The sequence below is a fragment of the Hemitrygon akajei genome, chromosome 18, assembly GCF_048418815.1.
Source record: "Hemitrygon akajei chromosome 18, sHemAka1.3, whole genome shotgun sequence".
Classification (NCBI taxonomy): domain Eukaryota; kingdom Metazoa; phylum Chordata; class Chondrichthyes; order Myliobatiformes; family Dasyatidae; genus Hemitrygon; species Hemitrygon akajei.
The window spans coordinates 2,796,403-2,810,490 of NC_133141.1; the positions used below are offsets into that span (position 1 = coordinate 2,796,403).

Genomic DNA, 14,088 nt, shown 5'->3' on the forward strand with positions numbered 1-14,088 from the left:
ATATTTAGCATCAACGAAATGGAATTAATTTTATACATGCTTATCTCCAAAAATTGCTTCTGGCTAAGTTAAAACCATTTTCTAATAAAATTAAACATATGCCAGATATAATATGAATAAAGGTGATGCTCATCTTGTGGGGTGAGAGTATTTATAGATGTTCTTGAATTTTTTGTAATATTCAGTGGATTTGACAATTTAGTGCCACGTTTTGTAGAGGTCCATGCCAAAATGATTGAATAAATCATTCTCTCGACTACCTAATTTCTGCAAAACAAAGTCTGGCAGGGTAGATCTGAATTATGTAACAAATGATGTTCCCCTCTTTCTGGTCCCCACTTTACAGTGCTGCTTCTCCTCATGTCCCACTACCTTTCTCTTGCCCTCTTCATTTGCTGCCACATTTTCTTTAGCCACTCTTCGGCTATCCCTCTGCCCTCTTACCTTACTCATCCATTTTTCCAGACCCTTGCTGATCTTACAGTTTATATGTTTAACTATTGACAGTTCTGTGTAGTGGACTTGAGCAATCAATTTATAATGAGCTTTTAGTATTTATTTAGAGTTACAGTGCGGAATAAACCCTTCCGGCCCTTTGAGCTGCACCGCCTGGCAACCCCCAACAACTCTGATTTAACCCTAACCTAATCACAATGACCAATTAACCTCCCTGGTACGTCTTTTGACTGGAAACTGGAGGACCTGGAAAAAACTCACACATTCCACGGGAAGGACGTGCAGAGACTCCTTACAAAGGACATCGGAATTGAACTCCAAACTCCGACGCCACGAGCTGTAATAGATAGCATCACATAACTGCTACACTACTGTGGTGCCCAAGAAAGTTGGCTGACTTCATCTTGGATGTATTTGCATGAAATCAAATGATGGTATAAGTAATTAGCTTAATGTAGCTTAGCAACACAACCTGTTGCAGAGTTCCTGAAGTCGTGTAACTGATCATAGCAATATGCTTCAAATGATGTGGTTATGGATTTGTGTCCACTGGTGAATTTGGGGTTTCTGTTAGACAATAGATCAAATTAATTAGTGGTGAGGTACCTTCCATAGTCAGAAACATTTCAGACTTGGGCAAGGAAAGACACATGCACATGTGCCAATATTGGTATCCATTTATTGTCATGATTGTGTAGGATAGCTGGAGGGAAGGTTAAGTGGAATTGCGTTGCATCTGCAGTCTTTCTTGTGTCTCCGTAGTTGACTTGTCTGTTTGGCATATCTTGTCTCATGTATGCACAAGTTGATTGAATGGCACTTGGTTTGTGCCATTACCAATTGGAGTGATTCTAACTCAGCTTGTAAAGATGACTTAACAAGCAATTCAGTAAAACTAATAGATTATTTAAATTAATGGAGTGCCTAAAAGCCTCTAAGTTGTTTCACAATTTAATTAAAACATAGGAATTTCACTTTCAAAGCCTATATTTGATTACAAAAGTATTTTTATAAATAATTTATGACTCAAATACGAATATTTTAGTGGAAAGGTGAATTTTGACCCTTGGTTTCGTTTTACTTGAAGGCAAAAATCTTTCCTATGTGCTCAAATATAATATGTTATTTGGTTCATTTAAAAATATACTAATTTTTCATATTATTTCTCATCGTTTATTAGGCATGCCATTCCGCATTTAATTGGAACTGCACACTGGATGGTACATTCTCATCATCCTGCTGTTGAACTAAATAATCTGGATGAGAAATAATCTATCCAATGAAAATAATAGACTCCATTTTAACTCTGCAATTGATGGTATTATTGTAAAAATTAATTAAATTCTATACTTAATGAGGACTCTCTCACCAACAGCTAGGCAAGGGTTTGTTTCCAGTGAATTTTCTTTTACAGCTACAGGTTGATAGCAATTCTGCTATCTGTACAAAAGCAGTCAACTTTCATGAAGATTGAATTATACTCCTGTGTGATCCTGATTATAACAGGGTACAGTTCTGTAGTTAGTGATAATTCTTGATTAATGCTCAAAAATCGAGGATTAGCAGAGAATTTGTTCAGGATCAGTAGCCACATCCAAGGTTTGTAAATCCTAATTTTTTCTATTTCTTCTGAATGACAAGCAAAAATTGGTAGTCCCATACTTAACACCTCATTAACAATTGGTAATGTAATTATTGGGCATGCCTTCACTAAATATGATTCTAGTGTGTAGGGGTATTGCATTTTTTCTGGAATACCCACCAATGCTGGTTATACATCCTTGCTCAAGCCAGCTGGATTAGATCAGGACATAGAAAACCCACAGCACAATACAGGCCCTTCGGCCCACTAAGTTGTGCTGAATATGTCCCTACTTTAGAAATTACTAGGTTTATCCATAGCCCTCTATTTTTCTAAGCTCCATGTACCAAGCAATAAAGAAGTTTAGTATTGTATTGCATTTGCCATCTTAGCTGTTCGGAGTTGAAGGTACTAGAAATTTTTTAGTTGAACTTAGTTGGATTTATTTTTTAGTTTATCTGGTGGGAATTAAGCCACATCAGTCTAATATCCTGTAATATTGACACTATCACATTCAGGAGAATTGGCATCAATAACCTATTTACAGCTGAAGTTGTTCTGTTTATTTGCCAAATGTTTTATGATGTGAGTCATCTGTTCTAGAGTAAGGGTAGAAACTTTATATTTATAATGGCAGTTATTTATGATTTATGTTCATGTATTGATGCTAATTGATTATATTAAATATTTTTCTGTGTTATCTAGGCCATGTCTGGGCATTTTCATATGCATAGCATTTTCTTACAGTGGATCACTGTTCAAAACTAATGTCGATGCACATGCCTTTTTATGGTCTAAAATTAATACTTGCATACTGCTTTTGCTTGATTCATTCATGTGTACCTACATGTGTATGTATTCTCATGGTCTGTGCTACTCAAAAAAAACATTGAGGCACAAGAATTTACAAGATCTTGCCATGTACTAGAAGAACTGTTTCAAGCACAAGAGTGAAGATGCTTATTATTTCTTGTAACTTGCAAACATGATCAAAAATAAATTAGGAAATTTACCTAAGTGATTGTTGTTACATTGCTCAAGTCGGATGTTTCAAGTGCACCTGTTGATCTTCAGTTCCACTAAGTACCTTTTCACTCTTGAGTATTGGCCAGTTAAGAGAACAAAATAATTGTGAACCATGCATTTTTTCCATTCCCCATATCCTTCACCCCAAATCTTGCTTGCAGAAGTAGTTATATTTCTAAAACCCATACTATTTTTGTGGGTAACATTTTAATACTTCTAATGCACATACAAATTATATACTTAATATGCATTTGATGATAAGTGAAATCTGGATGCAAGTGTTCTGATTTTTCACTAAATCACTTAATGCTTCCAAGCCTAAAGCGGTATTTTAAAATAAACTTTCCTTAAAAGCATCAAATGATGCTCAATCTGAAATCTTAACTGGGCTTGTTATGCATTTGAATTCCCATGCTGCTGTTAATGTGATTCTTCCAGAGAGAATGGTGGTAATACAGCCTTGTACCCAACAAGTATGATTGTTTTTGGAGAATGTAGCAATTTTGACACACTGGCCATGAAGTCTAAAGGCACTATTGATTCATATGAAGCAAGACAATGCAAGATGTATTAATATGACATTCCAAAGTGGTTAAGTGCATCTTAAGTGAGAGTAGTTTGGCAATTTTTGCAGAAAGATTTAACAGGTACGTGAAGTGTATTTTCACAAATTGATTTGCCTTTTACTGGATGCAGTTTTTCAATACAAGATTAAAACATTGCGTATTTTATCTTTGATCTGAATAATAACTTCACTTGAATGCTATGTACCATGTGATTTGATACAATGTAAAACTGAAGACTAAGGCGGAATTTTGGGTTGATGTGGCACTGCCACTTAGCAAATGCAAGAGTAATTCTTGCATTAGCACTAAAAGTTCAAAAGTGGCATGTGTGTTGCATCGTCCGTAGTCAAACCGGTAGGCTTGTGTTTAACTGAGTTATGTATTGTAACCTTCACTAATAAAATTAACCCTTGTTACCTGAATCAGACATTTCTCCTTTCTAATTTATTGCCAGTCTTTTGATGTTAAGAATTCCTGTTTTTTGCACACAATAAAAGATAATTGATTTGAGTTGACTGCATAGTTGTTCCACATGATAAAAATATTTTTTCTATTCAATTAATAAAGTGAAAACTTGAGATGTTTTTTTTAAAAACACTTAAAGTGAAAGGTTTAGCTTTCTTGAATCACAGTAAATAACTTTTAAGCAACGCATAAATGTAGCATGATAATTCAGATATCTTTCATTTCCTGAAAGAGGCAAAGAAAGCATTGAATTACAAATCAAATGTTTTGTCCATCTTAACTATTCCCATCAATATTATGATGCTTAAATTGGAAGATTCAAATTAGACTCATTTTCTGTCCATCCAAGTGATTCTTTCAGAAATACAAAGTTTCTTAAGGTTGATAATATACTTGTGATGGGTTCTATCAAATGATTCCATCACCATCCGTTCAAAATTGTTTTAACCCATTTTATTCTTTAATGTCTGCTAGCAAAAATGCAAATAGTAATTTAAAAATGTACATTTGCAGTGAATAAATAATGTTTGATATTTCTATAATCCACATCTTTTGATATTGAATGACTATTGCCTTTCCTTCCTGTCAGATGTGTTGCTGCAGGGCTTGTTTTTCTATCGTGCTGCATTCAGGATCCTTCCTTAGGACTTCGTTTTTGTAATTGTGTGTGTTTTGTGAACTTCTAGATCTTTGTAATGCTAACAAGCTAAAATTTTGATTGTATTTGTACAACACCTATAATTTGGCTGTTTAAGTATATGATGTAAGTGAAATAATTTTTTTAATGCATCTGCATTGTAAAATAACAGCCCATGTTAATGAAGCTACTCAGACTAAGATGCAAACATTTTTTTCCAAGCTTCTGTGAGGATATACCATTGTGATTCTGCTACTTATGTTCATGAAGGTGCTTCCAACTTCTGCATAGGAGCCAACATTTGTGCTGTTTCAAAGCTGTTGTTTCCTTCCAGAGGTTTGAGCTGTACATGTTATTTGGTATTCTTGTTGATTAAATTCAATCCTCATCCTGAAAGAATAGTAAATTGCCATTAAGTTTGCTTTCCTTAGACAAGAGTTTGAACAATGCCAAACCTTTTCAGTGTGCAATTAATATAATAGGTTGCAAGTGGAGGAACTCAGTAGGTCCTGGGGAGATGTTAGAGAGAATTTGTGTGAAATTTGCACATTAACTTGGAGGTCAGCATTAAACTTGGGGTGCGGGTTTACTAGTTGTACCAATGTGTCACCAGAAGTTGGCCAGTATTAAATTCACAGCAGTTCTAGGGACTTTTTTGTTTAAGGCTGTAAGCAAAATGGGCTTTAGAGGAATGTGTGTGTTGCTTGAATTCCCAGCATCTGCAGATTTCCTCGTGTTTGCTTTAGAGGAATGCGATTATCCACGGCAATATTAGAATATAAACATCTGCCTTCACTAACAGGCAAATCCTGAAGCCACTACCCATTTTATGGAAAGAATAGTACAGCTATCATAGTTAATTCCAGGCTATAGGTGCAGAGTTAGCTGGATATCTAACTGTTCGCAGGCTATTCTCATCACCTTTAAATTGAAAAATAAAGTTGTGCAAATGATGGAACTGCAAGATCAAGTGGAGGTCTGGGGATATGGTAAATGTCAGCACTAGCTATAGTCCAGCAGCTTGCCAAAAGTAAAGTCTTAACAGCACAGAACGAGGTCCTTTGGCCTACTACATCTATGCTGAGCATCAAAAATTAATTTTACTCATTCCAACATTCCAAACAACCTCCCCCTGATCTTCTACAACTTTACTGTCCAATTAACACCAACCCAGAATGTGGGGAGGAAGCCAGAGCACTCTGGAAAATGCAATATATGTATGTACAAAGTGCACATAAGTAACACTGGCAAATCTGCTAGATGTGCCAGATGAAATCAGTCAGGAAGGGAATGGAATAGATTTATGGAAACAAAAACATTATGTGGCACTTCGCACAGTTAGATAATTAGATAATGTGATTCAAGCTAAGCTTCCGTCTTCTTCCATTTTGCATTTTTTTAAAAAAGCTCACCCAGACTTCTGCCCATATGCTAACTTTCACCAAATCCCCTTTTCTGCCATCATGACTTAAACTAGCTCCTGGTGACCAACACTTAAATTTTAAAATTCTCAACCTTGTTTTCAAGTTGTTCAATGCCTCATCTCCCTAACTGTGTCCAATCCCAGAATCTTACACATCCTATTTTAATGAATGCCCTCCAGCCAGTTCTGTCTTTGTTTCTGAAGACCTCAAACTCAGGAATTTCATCGCTAAACTCTGCCTTTCTTTCAAGATGCAGCATAAAACTTAACCTCTTTCATCAGCCTTAATCTCTTTATGTGGCACAATGTCAAATTCTGTTTGAAAACATTTTTCAATATTAAAATTGTTATTTAAATTCGAGTTGTTAGACCATACTGGGGTAATATAAAAACAATCCTTGTTTCTTAAGTGAGCACCCGTCAGATTGGGAGTCTTACTTCAGCGGTCACAAATAGATTCAAATACTATTTCATCAAAGCATATGAAGTAATTGTTGAAGAAGAGCATGGTGACACATTTCTGTCTAGATTTAGAGTGCAGGCTTAAGAGTATATTTTGTGCTGAGAATTGTTCAAAAAGCCAATATGGAGTGAAAGTGTACTTAGGTGAAAAGAAGCCACATTACCTACCTAAATATTGGCAAAATTAAACCATGTGGCCAGGAAATGATTGCTCAAAATGAACCATGACCCTGCTCTCAGCAAAGCACAACTGTTCCTGTTCTCAGTAGTATCTTATGCTGTCCTCATTTGCTAAACACTTGTTTCTTCACTGTTCCCACCTAACAAGTGGTATTTCTTTTTTACAGCATTTTGATCGTGGAGATGTTGTGGTGATGGTAAACTTAGCAGTGGTAATTTTATTTCAGACTGAATTACTTTCCCTCTGTCATCAGTGCACCAATATGAAAGGCTTATTTTCCTTCTCTGTTTAGCGTTCATTCTGCTGCTTGATATTCATTACCTTTTTTTCTTATAAAATTATTTAAATACATCTGTCCTAAGTGTTAATTGTTGTCCATTAGGGATTAAGTGGTGCAAAGTGATTTTGTAATATGTGCTACTTAAATAATCAAATCTCCTCTATCAATGTGTAGTATTGTGCAAAAGTTGATTTTACCCATTTGCCGGGCACTTGTGCAAGCTACTGCAAATCAATATTTAAATTAAATTAAAAAACACTAGTATTACTAATAATTGTAAAATTTTCTTAATCTGTACAGCAACCTGATCAGAGTCCCTTCACAATGCACCCAAATAAGTTATAAAAGTTGATGACTTCTATAACACCGTTTTTGGTATTTCTCTTGTACAGATTAAGTCAGAGCCCAAAGGCTAATAAATATGCTATTTTATGAATTGGCTTGCTCCCAAAAAAAATAAGTGAGTGGTTATTTTTAATTTAAAATACACTACTTTTCTGTGGAGAAACCAATTTGTATTTCACCAAATTTGTTGAACATTAAAGGTAAGTAGATTGTTCCATTCCCCTCAGCAGGCAGCTGCTGATGTCCTGATTTAGATTATGTGGTAGTAAAGTGCTAGGCTGTCCCATTTGCTTTGTTTGGCTGGTTGAGTGGATTAAAAAAATTCTGATTCTTAAACATAGTTCAATTAGTACAGTTGAAAGTTTAATTTTCTTTGCATAAGTCCTTTTCACAGCTTAGACTCCTGCATCAGCATGTTTGCTGTAAACCTCATAGTAATGGATAAATGCCTCAATTGCAAAGTTCATGAATTGTCTGTTATGGCTTATATACAATTATAAATGTGTAGCTTGAAATTTAATTTTAATGTAACAAAGACCAAGGTTGGAAGCAGTGTACTTAAAAGGCATATTTGATCTTAAGTCTTAATGCAGGAAGAGTAATTACTTTCCAAACCAAATTAAGAAGTAGTTCAGTGCAGCTGGTGTTGAATTGCTAAGAGCAAAGTACATTGAATCACTTGCACTCAAATTGTTTTCAAGGTTCTTAATCAGGCAGTCAACACCTTTTGATTTTATATATGAAAACATACTTTTCAGCTTATTGCAAATAGTCTTGGTTGAATTGTTCCTTGTTTTCCCAATCTCTGTTTATATGAAATCTTGTAATATGTTCAATTTCACTTTTAATTTTTTTGTCTTCCTTTTCCTGTCCCCTTCCACTGCCAACTCAAAAAATAATTAAAAATGTTGTAAGTTAGAAACAAGTATCTCTCTGGTTCAATAAAAGAAACTAAATAAAGCCTTGGCCAAATGTCACCTAAATCTGTAGAATTTTTAAATAAGTTCAAATCTTTTATTCCTTCTTTGTAGGAAGTCAGGCTCTATAAATACCTCCCTCAGAATTTCATAAGAATTAAATTTGCAACTTTGATTTAAAGCATGATAAATGCTATGAGCATTAAATTCTTCAAATTCTTTAATTGATGATTAGTGTGCAGACTTTCACGAGTGTGTTATCTAATCTTCACTGTTCTAGAAAACCTACAATGAGTGCTGTTAAAACTAAGCTGTGAGAATGGCTTCTGTTTGGATCACTGTAGCTTTCTGGCCTCTGCACTCTAAGGCAAGATCTTTACCCACCAGTCCCAAGCACGTAATTATAGCTGAATGTGGCTACCCTTGCTACAAATGTATTCTTCTATTTTAGGAAGGACAGATCCTATTCCGATTATCGTCAAATATGATGTCATGGGTATGGGCCGGATGGAAATGGAGGTAAGGCTGCTGAGTTGGATAATGTGATTGTGACAGCAAATTTAACTCTATAAACTGTTTGATATACCCTGCAGCAAATTGTCTCTGAAGTTTATACAAATTGTAAAGCTCCTGAGGAATTAATAAAAGAATAGACCCTTCATGGCTTCTCCAAAGAGCGCTGGCCTTAATAGAAAACAAAATTGCTGGAATCATTCCTCATATAAATTTGCATTTACGGAAATAATGTACAAGTTAATGGTTGTCTGACTCCTTTGCTGTATTCCTTTCAATGGAACATCACAAATGTATGCTGATCTTGGAGCTTCTATCCATTACCATTTTTATCAGATTTCCTTCATCTGCAGTTTTCGACGTTCTTACTGTGAAGTTTCTGTAGCTCTTGGATGTGTAAATGAATAGCAGTGGGAAATGTGCCATTTAATCAATTACGATTTTAGATGAGAGTTGCAGGGGGCTGGGAACCGGAGTGCTAGTACAGATAGTATTGAGCTTCTAGAGACAGATGTTAACCTTAGACAACATCAGGAATCTAAAAAAGGTTGAGCATGGTGTGACTAGTGTCCTGATCTGTGTGTATTTCAATGCAAGAAGTATCATAGGAAAGGCAGATGAGCACTGGACATGGATCAACACCTGGAATTCTATCTTAGCTATTAATGAGACTTGATTGCAGGAGGGGCAGGACTGGCAGCTCAATATTCCAGTGTTCTGTTGTTTTAGAGCGGGAGGGATTATTGAAGAGGGAGGGGTGGCATTACTATTCAAGGAAAATGTCATAGCAGTGCTCAGTCAGGACAGACTGAAATTACATAGGTGTTATGGGTGGAGTTGTGTAACAAGAAAGGTATGACCATGCTACTGGGACTATATTTTACAGACCACAGTCTGAGGGATTTAGAGGAACAAATTTGTAGAGAGATCGCAGACTGTTGCAAGAAACATGGTTGTTACAGTTGGTGATTTTAACTTGCCAAATATTGACTGGGATTCTTATACTGTAAAAGGACTAGATGGGATGGAGTTTGTCAAATGTGTTCAGGAAAGTCAAGAGGATGTTTCCTATGGTGGGACAGTCTTAAGACCAGAGGAAACAGCCTCAGAATAGAGGGGCGTCCTTTTAGAGCAGAGATGAGGAAATTTTTTTAGCCAGAATGGTGAATCTGGAATTCATTGCCACAGGCAGCTGTGGAGGAGAAGTCTGCATGTATATTTAAGGCAAAGGTTGATAGATCCTTGATTGGTCAGGGCATGAAGGGATATGGGGTGAAGGCAAGAGATTGGAGCTGAGAGGGAGATGGTTCAGCCATTATGAAATTTCAGAGCAGTCCCAATGGGCCAGGTGGCCTAATTCTGTTCCTATATCTTATGGTCTCTTGTGGTCTTAATCAGTACATAGAAGTCCCAACGAGAGAGTGTGCAGTACTTGATCTGCAATGAGACAGGGCAGGTGACAGAAGCTTGTGTAGGGGGGCATTTTGCATCTAGTGATCACAATGCCATTAGTTTCAAAGTAAATATGCAAAGAGATGGGTCTGGTCTGCGGGTTGCGATTATAGTTGAAGAAAAGCCAATCTTGATGGTATCAGAAATTATCAGGCTGTTTTCTGGCAAAGGTGTACTTGGTAAGTGGGAGGAAGGCCTTCAGAAGTAACATTTTGAGAACACAAAGCTTGTATGTGCCTGCTAGGATTGAAGGTAAAAATAACAGGTGTAGGGAACCTTGCTTTTTCATGAGATATTGAGAAATATCTCAAGGTTCTGGTTAAGCAAAAGAGGTGCACTGAGGTATAGGCAGGTATGAACAAAAGAGCTGCTATGGAGTACTGGTTTCCCCCGCTATCCGAAAGTAGAGCATTCCTATGAAACCTTTTGTAAGCCGAAATGGCGTAAAGCGAAGAAGCACTTACCATATGGGAAAAATTTTGGGCATTCCCAGAATCAAAAAATTAACCTACCAAATCATACCAAATAACACACAAAACCTAAAATAACACTAACATATAGTAAAAGCAGGAATGATCTGATAAATACACAGCCTATATAATAGAAATAATGTATGTACAGTGTAGTTTTACTTACCAGAATCGGGAAGACAGCGAGCACACTGGAAGGTTCACACATTTTTCTATCATATAGTTCTTTGTAAGCACTCAAAGCACCCTGCATACGTGCCCTTTCAAAATTAACGTCATACTTTTCTGCAATCATTGCAGCACTGTCAGTCGTAGCGAAAATCTCACGCAGTTCAAAGCTATGGTGGCTTGATGCTGAGTGTTATTTTGCTGAGAGCAAAACAAACACTGAACATTGTTTTTGCTTTTCACCACTCTCACTGCTCGCAAACGGCTCGCTGCAAAACAAACACTGAACACTATTTTCCCTTTTCACCACTCTCGCTGCTCGGGGTGCGCGCTACCTATATAATGGCTCGCTGCAAAACAAATGGTGTACACTATTTTCCCTTTTCGCCACTCTCGCTGTTTGGGGTGCACGTTGCCTCTGTGACAGCTCGCTGCAAAAGAAGCGCTGAACGCTATTTTTGCTTTTTGCCACTCTTGCTGCTCGGGGTGCGCGCTGCCTATATAATGGCTCGCTGCAAAACAAGCGCTGAACGCTATTTTCGCTTTTCGCCTTTATTTGTAAAAGCGAAAATTCTCTTCTGATTACTTTCAGTTAGCGAAAACGGATACTAATGTAAGTCTTTCGTAAAAGTGGAAGTGGCATAAAGCGAACTTTCGTAAAGTGGGAGATACCTGTATAAGCAATCCAAAAGAACAGTTACGGTCACATTAGCAGACAAGGTGAAGAATAATCCTACGAGACTCTACAGATACGTTGAGAGCAAAACAATTGCAAAGAACTAAATTGGTCCTCTGGAAGATCAGATTGTAATCCATGCATGGAGACAAAAGAGATGAGGAGATCTTAAATGGGATTTTTTGTATCTGTATTTAGGCAGGAATTGGACAGTCTATAGAAGGTAAAATGACATCAACTTAATGGACTCTATACAGGTTATAGAGGAGTAGGTTTTTGCTGTTGTGAGACAAATTAGGGTGGATGAAGTGTTCCCTCGGACCCTGCTGGAGTTAAGTGTAGAAATTGCAGGGATACTTAAATCATCTTTAGTGACAGATGAGGTGCCGGAGAATTGGAGGATAGCTAATGTTGTTTAAGAAAAAAAAAACCAGGAAATTATAGGCCAATGAGCCTGACATCAGTGGGGAAAATTATTGTAAGGTATTCTAAGGGACTGGATTAATGATTATTTGGATAGACATGGACTGATTAAGGATAGTCAGCATGGGTTTCTGGATGGTAGGTTATGTCTAATTAATCTTGAAGTTCTTGGAGGAAGTTACAAAGAAAGTGGATGAAGGCAAAGTGGTAGATGTTGTCTATGTGGACTTCAGCAAGGCATTTGACAAGTTCTGCATGGGAGGTTGGTCAAGAAGGTTCTGTCACTCGGCTTTCAAAATGAGGTGGTAAATTAGAGTAGACGTTAGCTTTATGGGTAAAGTAGATGGTTCCCTCTCTGACTGGAGGCCTGCAACTAATGGAGTGCCACAGGGAATGGTGCTGAGTTGTTTATCATCTATATCAATGATCTGGATGAGAATGTGATTAATTGGAACGGCAGATTTGCGGATGATACTGATATCGGGAGTGTAGTGGACAGCGAGGAAGACTATCATGGCTTGCAGCGGGTTTTAACCAACTGGAATAATGGGCTGAAAAATGGTAACTGGAATTTAATGCAGATAAGCCCGAGGTGTTGTCCTAGGTGTAGGAAAAACCAGGATAATTCTTGCCTAGTGAATGGTAGGGCATTAAGGAGTGCGGTAGAACAAAGGATCTAGGAATACAGGTCCATAATTCAATGGCGTGGCATCACAGATAGGGTCATTAAAAAGCTTTTGGCACATTGACCTTCATAAATCAATGTATTGAGTACAGGAGATGTGATGTTGTGTTGAAGTTGTAAAAGACATTGGTAAGATCTAATTTGGAGTATTGTGTACAATTATGTTGCCTACCTGCAGAAAAGATGTAAATAAGGTTGAAAGAGTACAGAGAAAACTTATAAGGATGTTGCCTGGTCTGGAGGACCTGAGTTATAAGGAATGATTGAATAGCTTAGGACTTCATTCCTTGGAATGTAGAAGATAGAGAGGAGATTTGATAGAGGTATACAAAATTGAGGGGTACGGATAGGGTAAATGCAAGCAGACTTTTTCCAGTGAGGTTGGGTGAGACTACAACTAGAGGTCATGGGTTAAGGGTGAAAGGTGAAAAGTTTAAGGAGAACATGAGGGGAAACTACTCCACTCAGAGGGATGAGTGTGGGACGAGTTGCCAGCGCAAGTGGTGCATGTGAGCTTGATTTCAATGTTTAAGAGAAGTTTGGATAGGTACTGTGTGGAACGAGCTTCCAGTAGAAGTGGTAGAGGCAGGTTTCAGTATTGTCATTTAAAGTAAAATTGTATAGGTATATGGACAGGAAAGGAATGGAGGGTTATGGGCTGAGTGCAGATCCGTGGGACTAGGTGCGAGTAAGCGTTCGGCACGGACTAGAAGGGCCGAAATGGCCTGTTTCCATGCTGTAATTGTTATATGGTTATACATAGATGGTAGGGGTGTGGGGGGCTATGGTCCTGCTGCAGCTCAATGGGAGTAGGCAGTTTAAATGGTTCAGCACAGACTCGATGGGTCAAAGGGCCTGTTTCTGTGCTGTACTTTTCTATGACTATTTGGATCTGAGTTTATTGTGTGTAATCCAGACTATACAACAAAACGGGCTTTGTACTATATGAAATGTATCCCTTCATTAGTTACCTTCAAGCTTCTGAGCTTTATTTCCTGAATCACTGATGGCAGCAATGATATTTGAAAGTAACTCTCCATAGATCATGCTGAAACTTTGGGCTGATACAAGCAGAAGTTTCAGGAAGATTACTGTTTTCATTTACATTTTCTTTGCAATATATGTATTCAGATGTAAGCTGTTTACAAGAATGGTTTTAGTCTACACTTAGTCATTTAAAAATTATTCTAAAATCTCAGAACAGCAAGGCCATCTGTGTTCATATTTGTAATTCCTTGTTAACCCTAACAAAACATCAAATCACAAAGGAGATGGGGTACATACGGCTTCTGAGATCTGATCAAAATAGGTTTAAGCAAAAATTGAGATAGATTTTAGTCATTAAGCAGCCTTCTAAGCAC

General features: G+C 37.3%; 1 protein-coding gene across 11 annotated transcripts in view; it reads left to right on the plus strand.

Moving 5' to 3' along the window:
- The window catches only part of gpatch8 (G patch domain containing 8), a 125,677-nt gene that overhangs the window by 33,121 nt on the left and 78,468 nt on the right, over nt 1-14,088 (plus strand). For 3 of the 11 annotated variants that reach the window (XM_073070648.1, XM_073070659.1, XM_073070649.1), the window contains one exon: nt 8,792-8,859. The exons of 5 other annotated variants lie outside the window; for them this stretch is intronic. In XM_073070648.1, coding sequence (XP_072926749.1) covers nt 8,792-8,859 — 68 coding nt within the window. Of the gene's footprint in view, nt 1-1,636; nt 7,010-8,791; nt 8,860-14,088 lie in introns of all 11 variants that reach the window. 3 more of the 11 variants (XM_073070656.1, XM_073070657.1, XM_073070658.1) reach the window with 2 other exon arrangements.